Source organism: Manis javanica, chromosome 4 (assembly GCF_040802235.1).
Source record: "Manis javanica isolate MJ-LG chromosome 4, MJ_LKY, whole genome shotgun sequence".
Taxonomy (NCBI): domain Eukaryota; kingdom Metazoa; phylum Chordata; class Mammalia; order Pholidota; family Manidae; genus Manis; species Manis javanica.
Genome location: NC_133159.1, coordinates 35,925,722 through 35,941,036, shown reverse-complemented (window position 1 = coordinate 35,941,036; position 15,315 = coordinate 35,925,722). Strand labels below are relative to the sequence as shown.

The window sequence follows — 15,315 nt, the reverse complement described above, 5'->3', positions numbered from 1 at the left end:
AGGGGAAATTTTATAGCAGTATAGGAATTGTCTACTAGCTATATTCCCAGACTGCAGCCTTTCTGAGGATAGGTAATTTCAGGCCTGCTATGTTAACTCTTTTCTGCATAGTAGTTTTGTATACATTCAGGAGTCTAGGCCTCACAAAGTGTTACGTTTTCTTTTCCTACTCTGCCTCTTCATCTTCCACTATCTCTGTGGTATCTTTTGATAAACAGATGTTTTTCATTTTAATGTAGCCAACATTTTTTCCCTTTATCATTAGTGTTTCTTGCATCTTTTAAAGAACTCCTTCCCTACTCCAAAATCATAAGGTTATATGCCTATTGTTTTCTAAAATTTTAGTTTTTCCATTTACATTATGTCTGCAATCCACCTGTAATTTTTTATGGATAGTATGACTAGGGATCCAGTTTCACTTTTTAACCCATTATATAAAACCAATTGTCCCAGTATAAAAGAGTTTTGTTTCCCTACTGCTGTGTAATGCGAACTCTTCTCATATATCAAGTAATCATATGTGTGTGGATCTGTTTCTAGAATTTCATTTTTGTTCCATTGGTTTGTCTATCCTTACCTTAATTACTATAGCTCTGTTTTAAGTCTGATAAGCTTACTGATAGGGCAGTTTCTCTCGCATTATTCTTTTGGGAGTGCTTGGCTATTCTAGACCCTTTGTATTTCATACAAATTTTGGAATCAGTTCATCAAATCTGTTTTTAAAAATAATACTGTGATTCCACTTATATGCAGTACATGGTAAGTCAAGATCATAAAGACAGAAAGTAATAATGGTGATTACCAGAGGCAGGGGGAGGGTAGAATGGGGACTTACTGTTTAATGGGTATAGTCTTAGTTTTATAAGATGAAAAGAGTTATGGTTATGTATGGTTGTGATGACAGTACAACAGTGGGAATGTGTTTATCATCTCTGAACTCTATACTTAAAAATGGTTAAGATGGTAAATTTTATGTTATATGTATCGTGACACAATAAATTGGGATTATGTTAAGTTTATAATCAGTTTGGGGATAACTGTCTTTACATTGACTTCTAGTTAATGAACATGATACAGATAATCAATTATTTAAATATTCCTTAATTTAAAATTTTATCTAAATAAAGTTTATAAATTATCCATAGAGGTTTTGTACAATCTTTGATTTGACTTACTCCTAGGTATAGTATATTTTAAAATTCTATAAAGAAATTTTTTATCTTCTGTTTGTTGCTAGATAAGGATTATATTAAAACTCAAATTGTTCCAGGGCCTGCTATCTAAACTAATACATGAAAAAACACAGAAATGGTAAATGCAAATTGTATCCTCAAAAATTACATGGATTGTTTGGGTGGAAGAGTTAGAAATAGACACAGGAATTGTGCCTTTGTTTTATTAAGTGGGTTTTAATAAATGACAGTGCAATGGAATTCAAATAACACTTGCTAGGCAAATGAGTTTTAATGCATAGTATAAAATCAGATATAATAGCTGGATTTCTGACAACACAGAATGCTACTGAATATTGTACTATGATTCCAGGCTATTAACATTAACAGACCTTCCCATATGTGTCTCTTATTTAACTCAGGTGAAAAGGATTCAATGATTTTTGACTGTACAGAATGCTATGATCCAGTTACTAAACAGTGGACAACTGCAGCTTCAATGAATCACCCCCGCTGTGGCTTAGGAGTGTGTGTGTGTTATGGGGCTATCTATGCTTTGGGTAATTATGCTGTTTAAGGATATCTAATATTATTTAAATTCTTAGATTCTGATTAGTTTAGAAATCTTCTTTCCCTCCTGTAAGAAACTTGTGTCTTTTCAGTTTTATAAATTCTTATTGTCAAAATAGAACTATTTAGATCATATTATGAATGTAGTTCTTAGAAGGAGATGGAGATAAAATATAGATGAAATGTCTAGTGAAGCACTTTAGCTAACTAGGTAAATCTCATTATTGGGATAGCCATTCTGAATATGTAGAAGTTGTTGCAAAAGGTGGTATTGCAAAGTACCATATTTCCTGTGCAATGTGTTGAAGTTTGTTTTGTTTTTAAATCTCTAGTGAGAACTAGGCAGAGAGTGAAAGGGTTCGAGTTCTACTCACAAATTCTACCTTTTCATGCCATCTTGGACAAATAATCCCTGTGGTCCATGTGTTTGGTTACAGGTGGATGGGTTGGAGCTGAGATAGGGAACACCATTGAACGATTTGATCCTGATGAAAATAAATGGGAAGTAGTTGGCAACATGGCTATGTCACGCTACTACTTTGGGTGTTGTGAAATACAAGGTAATTGCTTTAAAAATATTTTTCCTGAAAAAATGTTTTTTTAAAACTGAGCTTGAGGCTTTCTTTTCACAAAAGTATATTTTATCTCTGTTAGAATTGACTGACACAGTATGGAAGTTCTGCTTTTAATCTTTTATTTTTATTTCTGAATTGCCAAAATAATCATTTATTTTTTCCAAAATAAACACAGCTAGAATTTAAAATTCCAGATAGGCAGAAATACCTGACTAAGCAAAAGAAGCATTTAAACTGTCATTCATTCCTGTCGTTTTCTCTCCCATGCAGGCCTTAGTATTTCTGAGTAAGGAGAGACTATCAAAAACAATCTTCACAGTCTCTTCCTTTGGGCTTCTTCAGTGTTTTTTTACAGGGTACATTCAGTCCACCCAATATAACACTATGACAGATTTGAATTGAAAAATGTTTTGTGTATTAGAATGGTGTGCAGACATTTTTTAAATTATCTTCTGTACCCTGAGAGGTAATTAGTGAGCACTGTCAAATAGAACCTGATTCTTTTTTGGAGAGATTTATATGTTCCCTCAGAATGGGAAGCAATCTGCCCATTGTTAGATGACAACTCAGCCTGCTCTGTACCCACCTCAGGTTCTTTTTGCTTTGTGAGTATCTTCTCATATTTCCACATGCTCATATTAGATGGTGTGAAGTATATTCTCTTGTTTAATATTATAGTGATTTCTAGTTGTTTTGTATTTATTTGTATTTATTATTTGTATTTATTCTTTTATTATTATTTTTTGAAGATGCAGGATTTTTCATTATTAAACTTATTTTCCTGCAAGGCTGTTGCTTCACTGTATAAAAACAGCACCAGCAAACACAGTATATTGCAAAATTAGGATAATATTGTTCTTCATCTGGAAATATAAAACAAAAACTTTTTTCCACTGCCAGGTATCCCCAATAGAAATATCTTTAAATATTTTGACCCAAATCCAGGGATAGATATAAGTAAATTATATTATATAAGGTTTAAGATAACAATGTTATCCTTAAATTACATAATTTTTATACCTAGTTGTCAAACAGATAAATTTAGCAACTCTGAATACCATAACTGTTGCCTTGCCTAAAAATCATAGGGTATTGTGGGAAAGATGAATATTGAGTTCATCTACAATCATTAGAAAGTTAAGGGGTATTTTCTTCCTGCAGCATTGATTAAAGTAGTTTCTTTTTCTATTGGTACTGCTAGGAGTTGCCATTTAAAATTCTCTAAACACCACTATTATAAGACAACTGTACTAGGTTAAGTTGTTTCATACTAGTTTACTTAGGGGTTCCATTTTCACTCCTCAATAGACTTTTTTTTTTTGGTATCATTTATCTACAATTACATGAGGAACATTATGTTTGCTAGGCTCCACCCTTCACCAAGTCCCCCCCAACAAACCCCATTACAGTCATTGTCCATCAGCGTAGTAAGATGCTATAGAGTCACTACTTGTCTTCTCTGTGTTGCACAGCCCTCCACGTGCCTCCCTCCACATTATAAATGCTACTCGTAGTGTCCCCTTTCTTTCCCCGCTGCCTTATCCATCCTTTCCCACCCATCCTCCCCAGTCCCTTTCCCTTTGGTAACTGTTAGTCCATTCTTGGGTTCTGTCAGTATGCTGCTGTTTTGTTCCTTCAGTTTTTTCTGTTCTTATACTCCACATATGAGTGAAATCATTTGGTACTTGTCTTTCTCTGCCTGGCTTATTTCACTGAGCATAATACCCTCTAGCTCGATCCATATTGTTGCAAATGGTAGGATTTGTTTTCATCTTATGGCTGAATAATATTCCATTGTGTATATGTACCACATCTTCTTTATCCATTCATCTACTGATGGACACTTAGGTTGCTTCCATTTCTTGGCTATTGTAAATAGTGCTGCGATAAACATAGGGGTGCATCTGTCTTTTTCAAATTGGGCTGCTGTATTCTTAGGGTAAATTCCTAGAAGTGGAATTCTTGGGTCAAATGGTATTTCTATTTTGAGCTTTTTGAGGAACCTCCATATTGCTTTCCACAATGGTTGAACTCGTTTACATTCCCACCAGCAGTGTAGGAGGGTTCCCCTTTCTCCACAACCTTGCCAACATTTGTTGTTGTTTGTCTTTTGGATGGTGGCGATCCTTATGGTGTGAGGTGATATTTCATTGTGGTTTTAATTTGCATTTCTCTGATGACAAGTGATGTGGAGCATCTTTTCATGTGTCTGTTGGCCATCTGAATTTCTTCTTTGGAGAACTGTCTGTTCAGCTCCTCTGCCCATATTTTAATTGGATTATTTGCTTTTTGTTTGTTGAGGTGCATGAGCTTGTTATATATTTTGGATGTCAACCCTTTATCAGATCTGTCATTTATGAATATATTCTCCCATACTGTAGGATGTCTTTTTGTTCCATTGATGGTATCCTTTGCTGTACAGAAGCTTTTCAGCTTGATATAGTTCCACTTGTTCATTTTTGCTTTTGTTTCCCTTGCCCAGGGAGATATGTGAGATATGTTCATGAAGAAGTCGCTCATGTTTATGTGCAAGAGATTTTTGCCTATGTTTTTTTCCAAGAGCTTTATGACTTCATGACTTACACTCAGGTCTTTGATCCATTTTGAATTTACTTTTGTGTATGAGGTTAGACAGTGATCTAGTTTCATTCTCTTACATGTAGCTGTCCAGTTTTGCCAGCACCATCTGTTGAAGGGACTGTCATTTCCCCATTGTATGTCCGTGGCTCCTTTATCGTATATTAATTGACCATATATGTTTGGGTTAATGTTTGGAGTCTCTGTTCTGTTCCACTGGTCTGTGGCTCTGTTCTTGTGCCAGTACCAAATTGTCTTGATTACTGTGGCTTTGTAGTAGAGCTTGAAGTTGAGGCGAGATCCCCCCCAATTTATTCTTCCTTCTCAGGATTGCTTTGGCTATTCGGGGTCTTAGGTGGTTCCATATGAATTTTTGAAGTATTTATTACAGTTCATTGAAGAATGCTGTTGGTAATTTGATAGGGACTGCATTGAGTCTGTAGATTGCTTTGGGCAGGATGGCCATTTTGACAATATTAATTCTTCCTAGTCAAGAGCATAGGATGAGTTTCCATTTGTTAGTGTCCTCTTTAATTTCTCTTGAGAGTGTCTTATAGTTTTCAGGGTATAGGTCTTTCATTTCCTTGGTTAGGTTTATTACTAGGTATTTTATTCTTTTTGATGCTATTGTGAATGGAATTCTTTTCCTGATTTCTCTTTCTGCTAGTTCATCATTAGTGTATAGGAAAGCAACAGATTTCTGTGTGTTAATTTTGTATCCTGCAACTTTGCTGAATTCAGATATTAGATCTAGTAGTTTTTGAATGGAGTCTTTAGGGTTTTTTATGTACAATATCATGTCATCTGCTGATAGTGACAGTTTGACTTCTTCTTTACCGATCTGGATTCCTTGTATTTCTTTGTTTTGTCTAATTGCCATGGCTAGGACCTCCAGTACTATGTTAAATAACAGTGGGGAGAGTGGGCATCCCTGTCTTGTTCCCGATCTCAGAGGAAAAGTTTTCAGCTTCTCACTGTTCAGTATGATGTTGGCTGTGGATTTATCATATATGGCTTTTATTATGTTGAGGTACTTGCCCTGTATACCCATTTTGTTGAGTTTTTATCATGAACGGATGTTGAATTTTGTCGAGTGCTTTTTCAGCATCTATGGAAATGATCATGTGATTTATGTCCTTCTTTTTGTTTATGTGGCGGATGATGTTGATGGATTTTCAAATGTTGTACCATCCTTGCATCCCTGAGAGCAATCCCACTTGGTCATGGTGTATGATCCTCTTGATATATTTTTGAATTTGGTTTGCTAATATTTTGTTGAGTATTTTTGCATATATGTTCACCAGGGATATTGGTCAGTAATTTTCTTTTTTGGTGGGGTCTTTGTCTGGTTTTGGTATTAGGGTGATGCTGGCTTCATAGAATGAGTTTGGGAGTATTCCCTCCTCTTCTATTTTTTGGAAAACTTTAAGAAGAATGGGTATTATGTCTTCTCTGTATGTCTGATTAAATTACACAGTAAATCCATCTGGCCCAGGATTTTTGCTCTTGGGTAGTTTTTTAATTACCGCTTCTGTCTCATTGCTGGTACTCAGTAGATTTTATGTATTCATCATGCATCTTCACTCATTAGTTCACCTAGTTCTGAAGGATTACTCAGTGTCATCTTGATCAGCCAATCATCTTCATAACAAGATTTGTTGACAAGTCCTGAATTTTCTGCAAGCACTTCATTAATTTTAGTTACTTCTGATAGAGCAAAATAGAGTTCACTAGCTGTTTCACACTTTCCGAAGCTCCAAACTCATCTTGTTTGTTCAATTTTGTCCCAACTTCAGACAGACTACAGTAAACAATATCTCCCAAAGCTTCCTGTGCAAAATTGCTGATTCCCACTGTTCTGATATCATTTTGTGTTGTTATCCATTCATGTTTGTCTGTGAATTTACACACAGAGAGCAAAGCAGGGCTGTGTACAGCATCCAGATGGTACCCACCTCAGCCCCCAGGGCCCTGAGTTGGTACCAGGGTGCATTAGCAGCACCATGTTTGTGAGCTGTATTTATCATTATGTTCTCATCTAAATTGGGTGTTCTGACTCAGTTTCACCCAATGGGGGGGGGTGCAGTTTCCCCTCACCATCAATAAGCAGTTTGCTGAACACTAGCCAGTTGTCCAAGAATTTAACCCAATTCTAACACTGTCTACCCAGAGATAGCATCACATTCCACCAGTTAAGGTCTCAGTCCTACAAGACTGCACACCCACCTCCCTACTTCAGCCACCAGTTGCAAGCCCAGGTTCTTACCTGTGACTAACTATCTATTTAAATCAGAAATTGCCATAACCCCCTGTCCTCAGGTTTGATTAATTTGCTGGAGCAGCTCACAGAACTTAGAGAAACATGTTGTTTAGTAAAAGTATGTTAACTCTTGAATGTAAATATGAGCAACTTTTTCATGAACCTATCTCTCCAGGCAAGGGAAACAAAAACAAAAATGAACAAGTGGGACTACATCAAGCTAAAAAGCTTCTGTACAGGAAAGGATACCATCAGTAGAACAAAAAGGCATCCTACAGTATGGGAGAATATATTCATAAATGACATATCTGATAAGGGGTTGACATCCAAAATATATAAAGAACTCACATGCCTCAACACCCAAAAAGCAAATAACCTGATTAAAAAATGGGCAGAGGATCTAAACAGACACTTCTCCAAAGAAGAAATTCAGATGGCCAACAGGCACATGAAAAGATGCTCCACATCACTAATCATCAGAGAAATGCAAATAAAACCACAATGAGATATCACCTCACACAAGTTAGGATGGCCAACATCCAAAAGACAAGCAACAATAAATGCTTGCAAGGATGTGGAGAAAGGGGAACCCTCCTACACTGTTGGTGGGAAAGTAAATTTGTTCAACCATTGTGGAAAGCAATATGGAGGTTCCTCAAAAAGCTAAAAATAGAAACAACATTTGACCCAGGAATTCCACTCCTAGAAATTTACCCTAAGAAAACAGGAACACAGATTCAAAAAGACATATTCACACCTATGTTTATCACAGCACTATTTTCAATAGCCAAGAAATGGAAGCAACCTAAGTGCCCATCAGTACATGAATGGATAAAGAAGATACAGTACATACACACAATGGAATATTATTCAAAGAAGAAAACAAATCCTACCATTTGCAGCAACATGGATGGAGTTAGAAGGTATTATTATGCTTAGTGAAATAAGCCAAGCGGAGAAAGACAAGTACCAGATGGTTTCACTCATCTGTGGAGTGTAAGAACAAAGAAAAACTGAAGGAACAAAACAGCAGCAGACTCACAGAACCCAAGAATGGACTAATAGTTACCAATGGGAAAGGGGCTGGGGAAGGTGGGTGGGAAGGGAGGGATAAGGGGATTAAGGGGCATTATGATTAGTGCACATAATATAAGGGGGCACAGGGAAGGCAGTGTAACACAGAGAAGACAAGTAGTGACTCTGTATCATCATACTATGTTGATGTCAGTGACTCTAATGGGGTATGTGGTGGGGAGTTGATAATAAGGGGGAATGTAGTAACAACAGTATTGCTCATGTGAAACCTGAGCATATGATTGTATATCAATTGTGCCTTAATGGAAAAAAAAGATGTTAAGAACAGCCCAATGGAAGGTATGCTTAGGGCAAGATATAGGGAAGGGGCACGGAACTTCCATGTTCTGCAGGTGCTCTCTCTCCCATTATCCCCATGTATTTACTAATTCTAAAGTTGTTTGAATCCTGTCTTTTTGGGGTTTTATGGAGGCTTCATTACATAGGCATGATTGATTAAGTCATTGGCTATTGGGGACTGATTCCATCTCCAGCCTCTTTTTCCTCCCCAGAGGTCAGGGGGTGGGACTAAAGTTCCAACCTCTAATCACTTGGTTGGTTTAACCAGCCCCCATTATTAGGAGCTTTCCAAAAGTCGCCTCATGAACATAATAATTAAAATACCTTTATCACTTTTAGCACTTAGGAAATTCCAAGAGATTGGGAAGCTATGCCAGGTACTGTGGACAAAGACCAAATACATGGAGAATTATATTTTCTGATGCATTCAGATGACCAAATATGTATTTCTTATAAATCACATCATACCATCTAAAATCATAGAAGCATCTTGGAGAGTATCTATTTAAAACTCTTTATAGATGAAGAAGCTGAAGATCAGGAATGTTGTGAGTCTTTTCAGAGCTGATTACTGGGCAAAGCAGAAGCTAGAACCCAAATTTACTGCCATTTAGCTCATAAAATGCCATTCTTTATATCTTCCAACTCCTCATTTTAGAACATGAGAAACAATACTAGACACTCAAAAAATAATTATAGACTGCCAGAGCCATTCGTTTCAAGTAAAATAAGAATGTCTCTGAGTAGTGATTCTGTAGCATCTTACTATGCTGATGGACAATGACTGTAATGGGGTATGTGGTGGGGACTTGGTAATGGGGGGAGTCTGGTGACCATAATGTTCATGTAATTGTACGTTAATGATACCAAAATTAAAAAAAAAACAAGGATGTCTCTGTTACATTCTATTGTACTCTAGTGATTTATCCTGATACCTTAATATAGCCTTCTAATTAATCTAATTCAAATCCTATTTTCTATTTTTATGTCCATCTCAACAACCGGTAGGCTGTCACCAAACATGGCCTTGTTATTCATGGTTTAAGCACATGGCATTTTTTAGGGCAAAAAAAAAACTGCTCTACCTTTCCTTTTTAACCTTTATATGTGGTAACAGTGGGTCTGAAACTTGAGATCATCAAGCAGACAATAAGATGGGAAATCCTTGTCTGACAAGCTGTTTTGTTACAGCATCATTAAGTTCTTTGAAAATTAAATGCCATTTTAAATTCATACCCCTAATTCTTTGTAACATGCTTAAATGCAAGCTGTAATAAACTAGACAGGAGAAATTTTCTCTCATAAAGTATGTTGTAAGCCCTTCATCAATTGTAGCATCAGTACAGCAGACTTAAATCACAACTGTTATTTTTAAAAATCATTTATATCCTACTTTCTTAATCATCTCAGCAAAAAATATTCCATTTCCAGGTTTAATTTATGTAATTGGGGGCATCAGCAATGAAGGAATAGAGCTTCGTTCTTTTGAAGTTTATGACCCGCTTTCCAAGCGCTGGTCTCCCCTTCCTCCAATGGGAACGAGGAGAGCATATCTTGGGGTGGCCACACTCAATGACTGCATCTATTCTATTGGAGGGCGGAATGAGACACAAGATGTTCTTCACACTGTTGAAAAATACTCCTTTGAAGAGGTAGGTTGGATGATTTCAGTGTTTAGTACCCTGTTACTCTCTTAATGTCTGTAAGATCTGTAGTGATACACATTCTTTCATACATGCTATTGATCATTTGTAGGTTTTTTTTCTTTTCTCCTTTTCAAAGGACCAACTTTTGTTGTCATTATTTTTTTCTATTAATAGTTCATCTTCTATTGCATTGATTTCTGTTCCTATTATTTCCTTCCTTCTGGTTGCCTTGGGTTTAATTTGCTCTTTTTCTAGATTCTTAAAGTAGAAGCTTATGAGATTGATTTTAGCCCTTTATTTTCCTGTAATGTAAACCTTTAAAGCTATAAATTGTTTTCAAGCACTGCTTTAATTGCACCCCACACATTTTAATATGTTGTGTTTAGTTAACATTTACCTTCAAATATCTTCTAATTTCCAGGTAATTTCTTCTTTGACGTGGGTTCTTAGAAGCATGTTATTTAATTTCCAAATGTCTGGGGACTTTACAGATATCTTTGTGTTACTGATTTCTAATTTAACTCCATTGTGATCAAAGACCATACTCTGAATGATTTCTGTCTTGGTAAATGTTTCATGTCTACTTGAAAGAATACGAATTCTGTCATTCTTGAGCACAGTGTTTTGTAAATGTCAATTCAGTCAGTCGTTCAAGTCTTCCTTTGTTTTTCCAGCTTATCCAATTGTTTTGTCAATTACTAAGACAGAAGTGTTTTAATCTCCATTTGTAATTATGGATTTGTCTGTTTCTCCCTTCATTTCTGTCAGGTTTTGCTTCACATATTTTGAATCTCTTTTATTAAATATGTACACATTGAAATTACGTCTTCTTGATGAACTGATCCTTTTATAGCTGTGTAATGTTTTTCTTCATCTCTGGTAATATTCTTTGTTTTGAAGTCTATTTTGTTGGATATTAATGTAATCATTAATGTAGCCAAGCTATCTTTTAATTAGTATTTGCATGGTATATCTTTTTCTTTCCTTCTACTTTAAATCTATATACAAACTGCATCTCTTACAAGGTAATATATAGTTGTGATCTGTTTTCTTATCCAGTGGGACAGTGTTTGACTTTCAAAAGGAGTCTTTAGAGTTTTTACTATTTCATGTAATGTAACTCTAGATATGGTTGGTTTTTAGACTCCTACTGTTTTTCTATTTGTACAATCCATTCTTTGATCCTTTTTTTCCCTTATTTTGTCTTCATGTTAATTGTTTTAGTATTCCATTTTTCTCTTTTATTGTCCAATTAATCATATCTCTTCACCTTTTCTTCTAGTGGTTGCTTTAGGGTTTACATTATATATATCTTTTAATGTATCAAATTTACCATCAAATAATATTATACCACTGCACTTCTAATGTAAGAAACTTACAAAAACATACTTTCATTTCCCCCTCCCATTTTTTGTGCTATTGCTGTACATTTTACTTCTGTGTATATTACAAAGCCTACAATATATTATTTATATTATATTTGCTTAAAATTTTTTGCGTACATATGTTTCTAATGAAAAAAATCTTTCATAATTATGCATGTATTTACTATTTTAGTTCTACTTGTTCTTTTGTATAGAACTAACTAACTTTCTATCACGTAACATTTTCTCTTAGCCAGAAGACTTCCTTTAATATTTCTTTTAGTGACGGTCTGCTGGCAGTGATTCTCTTAGTTTCATTTTCTGAAACTTTTTTAACCTTTTTTTTTTAACCTTCTTTTTTGAAAGATGTTTTGTTGAGAATCGAATGTGAGGATTTTTTCCCCCTGTCACCTTAAGGATATTGTTTAATTATCTTACATAGTTTGGGATGGGAAGTCAATAGTCATTCTTAATCTTGTTCGCCCTGTATGCACTGTATCTTTCCGTCTTTGATGGATTTCAAGATTTTCTCTTTTATCATGAGTTGCTAGTAATCTGATTATGGTGTGTCTTCTTGGAGTTTTGTGTTTAACCTGCTTGGAATTCATTGAACTTGAATATGAGGGAGTATAGCTTCCATCAAATTGGCTGTTTTCATTTCTTCAAATATTCTCCTGCTCTTTTTCAGGGACTCCAGAGAAGATGCATGTAAAACCACAGGTCACTGAGGCTCTGTTAATTTTTTTTACCATCTTTTTTTCTCTCTGTGCTTCAGTTTGTTTTTATTTTCCAGCTTTATTTAGGTACACTTGACAAATAAAAATTGTATATATTTATGTGTATAGTGTATTGTTTTGATATATGTATGCATTGTGAAATGATAACCAAAATCAAGCTAATTAACATTCCATCACCTCACATAGTTCCCTTTTCCTTTTTTGTGTGTGTGGTAAGAGCACTTAAAGATCTGCTTTCTTAGCAAATTTCAAGTATACAATATAATATTATTAACTATAGACATCAGGCTGTATATTAGATGTCTAGAATTTATTCATTCTGCATAACTGAAACTTTGTTCTTCAAACTTTGCACTTCAATTTGGATAGCTTCTCTTGCAATGTCTTCAAGTTATTAATCTTCTACAGTGCCTAAACTTCTAATTTGCAGTGTCTAATCCCATTGAGGGAATTTTTCATTTCAGATATTATATTTTTTAACTTTAGAAGATCTTTCTGGTTGTTTTGTGTCTTCCATTTCTCTCCTCATCTTGTTCAGGTTTTTTTTTAGATCCTTAAACATATTTATAATATCTGCATTAAAGTCCTTGTCTGCTAATTCCAGTATCTTTGTCGTTGATGGATCTGTATCTGTTGAAATTTTTCTTCCTGGTTTGAGTCACATTTTTTCTGCTTTTCCACATCTCTAGTAACTTTTGATTGGACATGGGACACTGTTCATGTTAGGTTGCTGAATATTTGGATTTTATTTTCTTGCTTTAAGAAGTGTTGAGTTAAGTTCTGATAAACAGTTAAATTATTTACAAATCAGATTTATTATTTTGAGATTTAACTTTTAAACTTTTTAGGGAAGGTCTAAATGTAGGTTTACCACTAAAGCATAATCCCTCTTGTATCGTAGCTGTTCAAAAAGGTTTCTTCATTTCAGCTGGACAAAACTAGAATATCATCCAGTGTTATGTGAGCTCTGTACTCATAATATTTTTTACCCCAAAACATGTGGGTTTTCCATATCATACTGTTCTCCAGTTCTCTGTGGACACAAACTGGATGTCCAAATCAATTCAGTTCTGACCCTAATTACCCCACAGGTTTAAGGGCTCAGTCTCTCAAGACTGACCTCCCACTTTAGACACCAGTTTCAATTAGTGGGTCCTCAGAGTAACCACTGACTCAATTATACTGTCTGACTTGGCTACAAATCAGGGGTTCCCATGATCCCTTCCTTAAGTTCAGTAATATGCTATAATAGCTCACAGAATTAAGGAAAATACTTTACTTACTATTACCAGTTTATCATAAAGGATACAATGAACAGCCAGATAAAGACATACATACATAGGGTAAGGTCCAGAAGGGTTTTGAGTGCAGGAGTTTCTGTTCCTGTGATGTTTGGGTGGGTGTCCACTCTCCTGGCACATGGATATATTCACCAATCTCCGAACCCCAGAGTTTAGGAATGTTTATGGAGGCTTTATCACATAGTCATAAACAATTATTAATTCAACTTCCTCTCCCCAGTTGATAGTGGTAGGGCTGAAAGTTCCAAGCTTCCAATGGTAGCTTGTTCTTTTTGATAATCAGTCCTCATTCTGAAGCTATTCAGGTGTCCCCTAAGAGTTGCCTCATTAGAACAAAAGACGTTCCTATCACCCAGGAAATTCTAAGGGATTTAGGAGCTCTGTGTCAGGAATTGGGCCAGAGATCAAATATGTATTTCTTACTCTATCACATCCACCCATTAGTCGTTCTTTGCCTGTTCTCATTTCTCATGGAATCTCACTTCATGCATGCCCGGATTAGTGGTATTCAGCCAAAGACACAGGGAACTTCTAACCTCTGGCACTCTCCCTTGCAAATCTAGGCTGCTTCAATTTGTCTAAACTCTGATATCAGTCTCCTAAATCAGCTGACTGTCCTGCTGTGCTTGGGATCCCCGTCCCTGTACTGCTATTCAGAAAGTCCTTCCAGGCAGAAAACCTGGGTGAACATGAAGCTCACCTTTTGGGTTCTTTTTCTGAGGGATCACAACTTTTCATTGCCTGTTGTGCATTGTCTGAGAACTTTATTTCATGTGTTTTATCCAGTTTTCTAGGTCTTTATGGAAGGAAGGTAACTGGTAACAATTTCTCTGTCATGGCTCAAAGTGGAAAACCTTCCTGTGTCCTTTTGACATGTTCCCATCATTCATTGAGCACTTCTTTAATTTCTGTAATAATAAAATACTTCAGTCTCATTTTGTACTTTTTCTGCTCTAGCCCTGGAATCTGCTGTTTCTCCAAGAAGCTCCAGTTTCCTTTAGTCCTAAAGGACAGTATTTAGAAACCAAGATTAGAGGTATTCAGAGTACTTATGGCTACTGGGGTACTGCTGCTTCTAGGCACTCTCAGTAAATAGAGTTAGGAAATGTATGTGTGTATATATATGTGTATGTATTCACATACATATTCATTTGTAAATATTTCTGTATCTATTGTGCATATGTGGTATAATGCATTTCCAGTACATCGAAGATTCTTTTAGGCCTTCCCCTATTTCTGTTGTAAATAAATACCCTCTCTGTCAGTTAAAAACGTGGCTCCCATTTTCTCAGTATATTTATTTGTTCATTCAGTTTGCTTATTTGTTCTTGTTTTTTTATTGCAGTATCTTTGATACACAATCTTATATTGGTTTCAAACACAGTCGTTCAACAGTTACCCATATTATTAAATCCTCATCCCCTCTAGTGCTCAGTTTGCTTATTTGTTAAATGAAAGAAATCTCCCTGCCAGACCAGCTGTCTTCTCCACCTGCCAGCTCTGCAATTACCCATAATGTCACTATCCATCTGAGCTCTTCAGTGTTCCCTCATACCCTCAATTGCTGGGTTGACTCAGTTATGCTAGGAAGGGCAGAGAAGAGAAAGATACAGAAGGGTATTTTCACTGAGTCACTGTTTTATCATGCATTTGTTCATTAGTTCGTTTATTCATTCACAAATAACCAACTTACTAGTATATAAGTATGAATCAGGCAGTATGCCTGGAGAAACAAGGCA

At 35.7% G+C, this 15,315-nt stretch overlaps 1 protein-coding gene across 7 annotated transcripts in view; it reads left to right on the top strand.

Annotated features, from left to right (window-relative positions):
* IPP (intracisternal A particle-promoted polypeptide) overlaps positions 1-15,315 on the top strand; it is a 43,148-nt gene that overhangs the window by 15,728 nt on the left and 12,105 nt on the right. For 5 of the 7 annotated variants that reach the window (XM_037021946.2, XM_073233850.1, XM_073233851.1 and 2 more), the window contains exons 6-8: positions 1,595-1,732; positions 2,180-2,302; positions 9,960-10,180. In XM_037021946.2, coding sequence (XP_036877841.1) covers positions 1,595-1,732; positions 2,180-2,302; positions 9,960-10,180 — 482 coding nt within the window. Of the gene's footprint in view, positions 1-1,594; positions 1,733-2,179; positions 2,303-7,329; positions 8,224-9,959; positions 10,181-12,226; positions 12,375-15,315 lie in introns of those variants that run through there. The other 2 variants (XM_037021947.2, XM_073233852.1) reach the window with 2 other exon arrangements.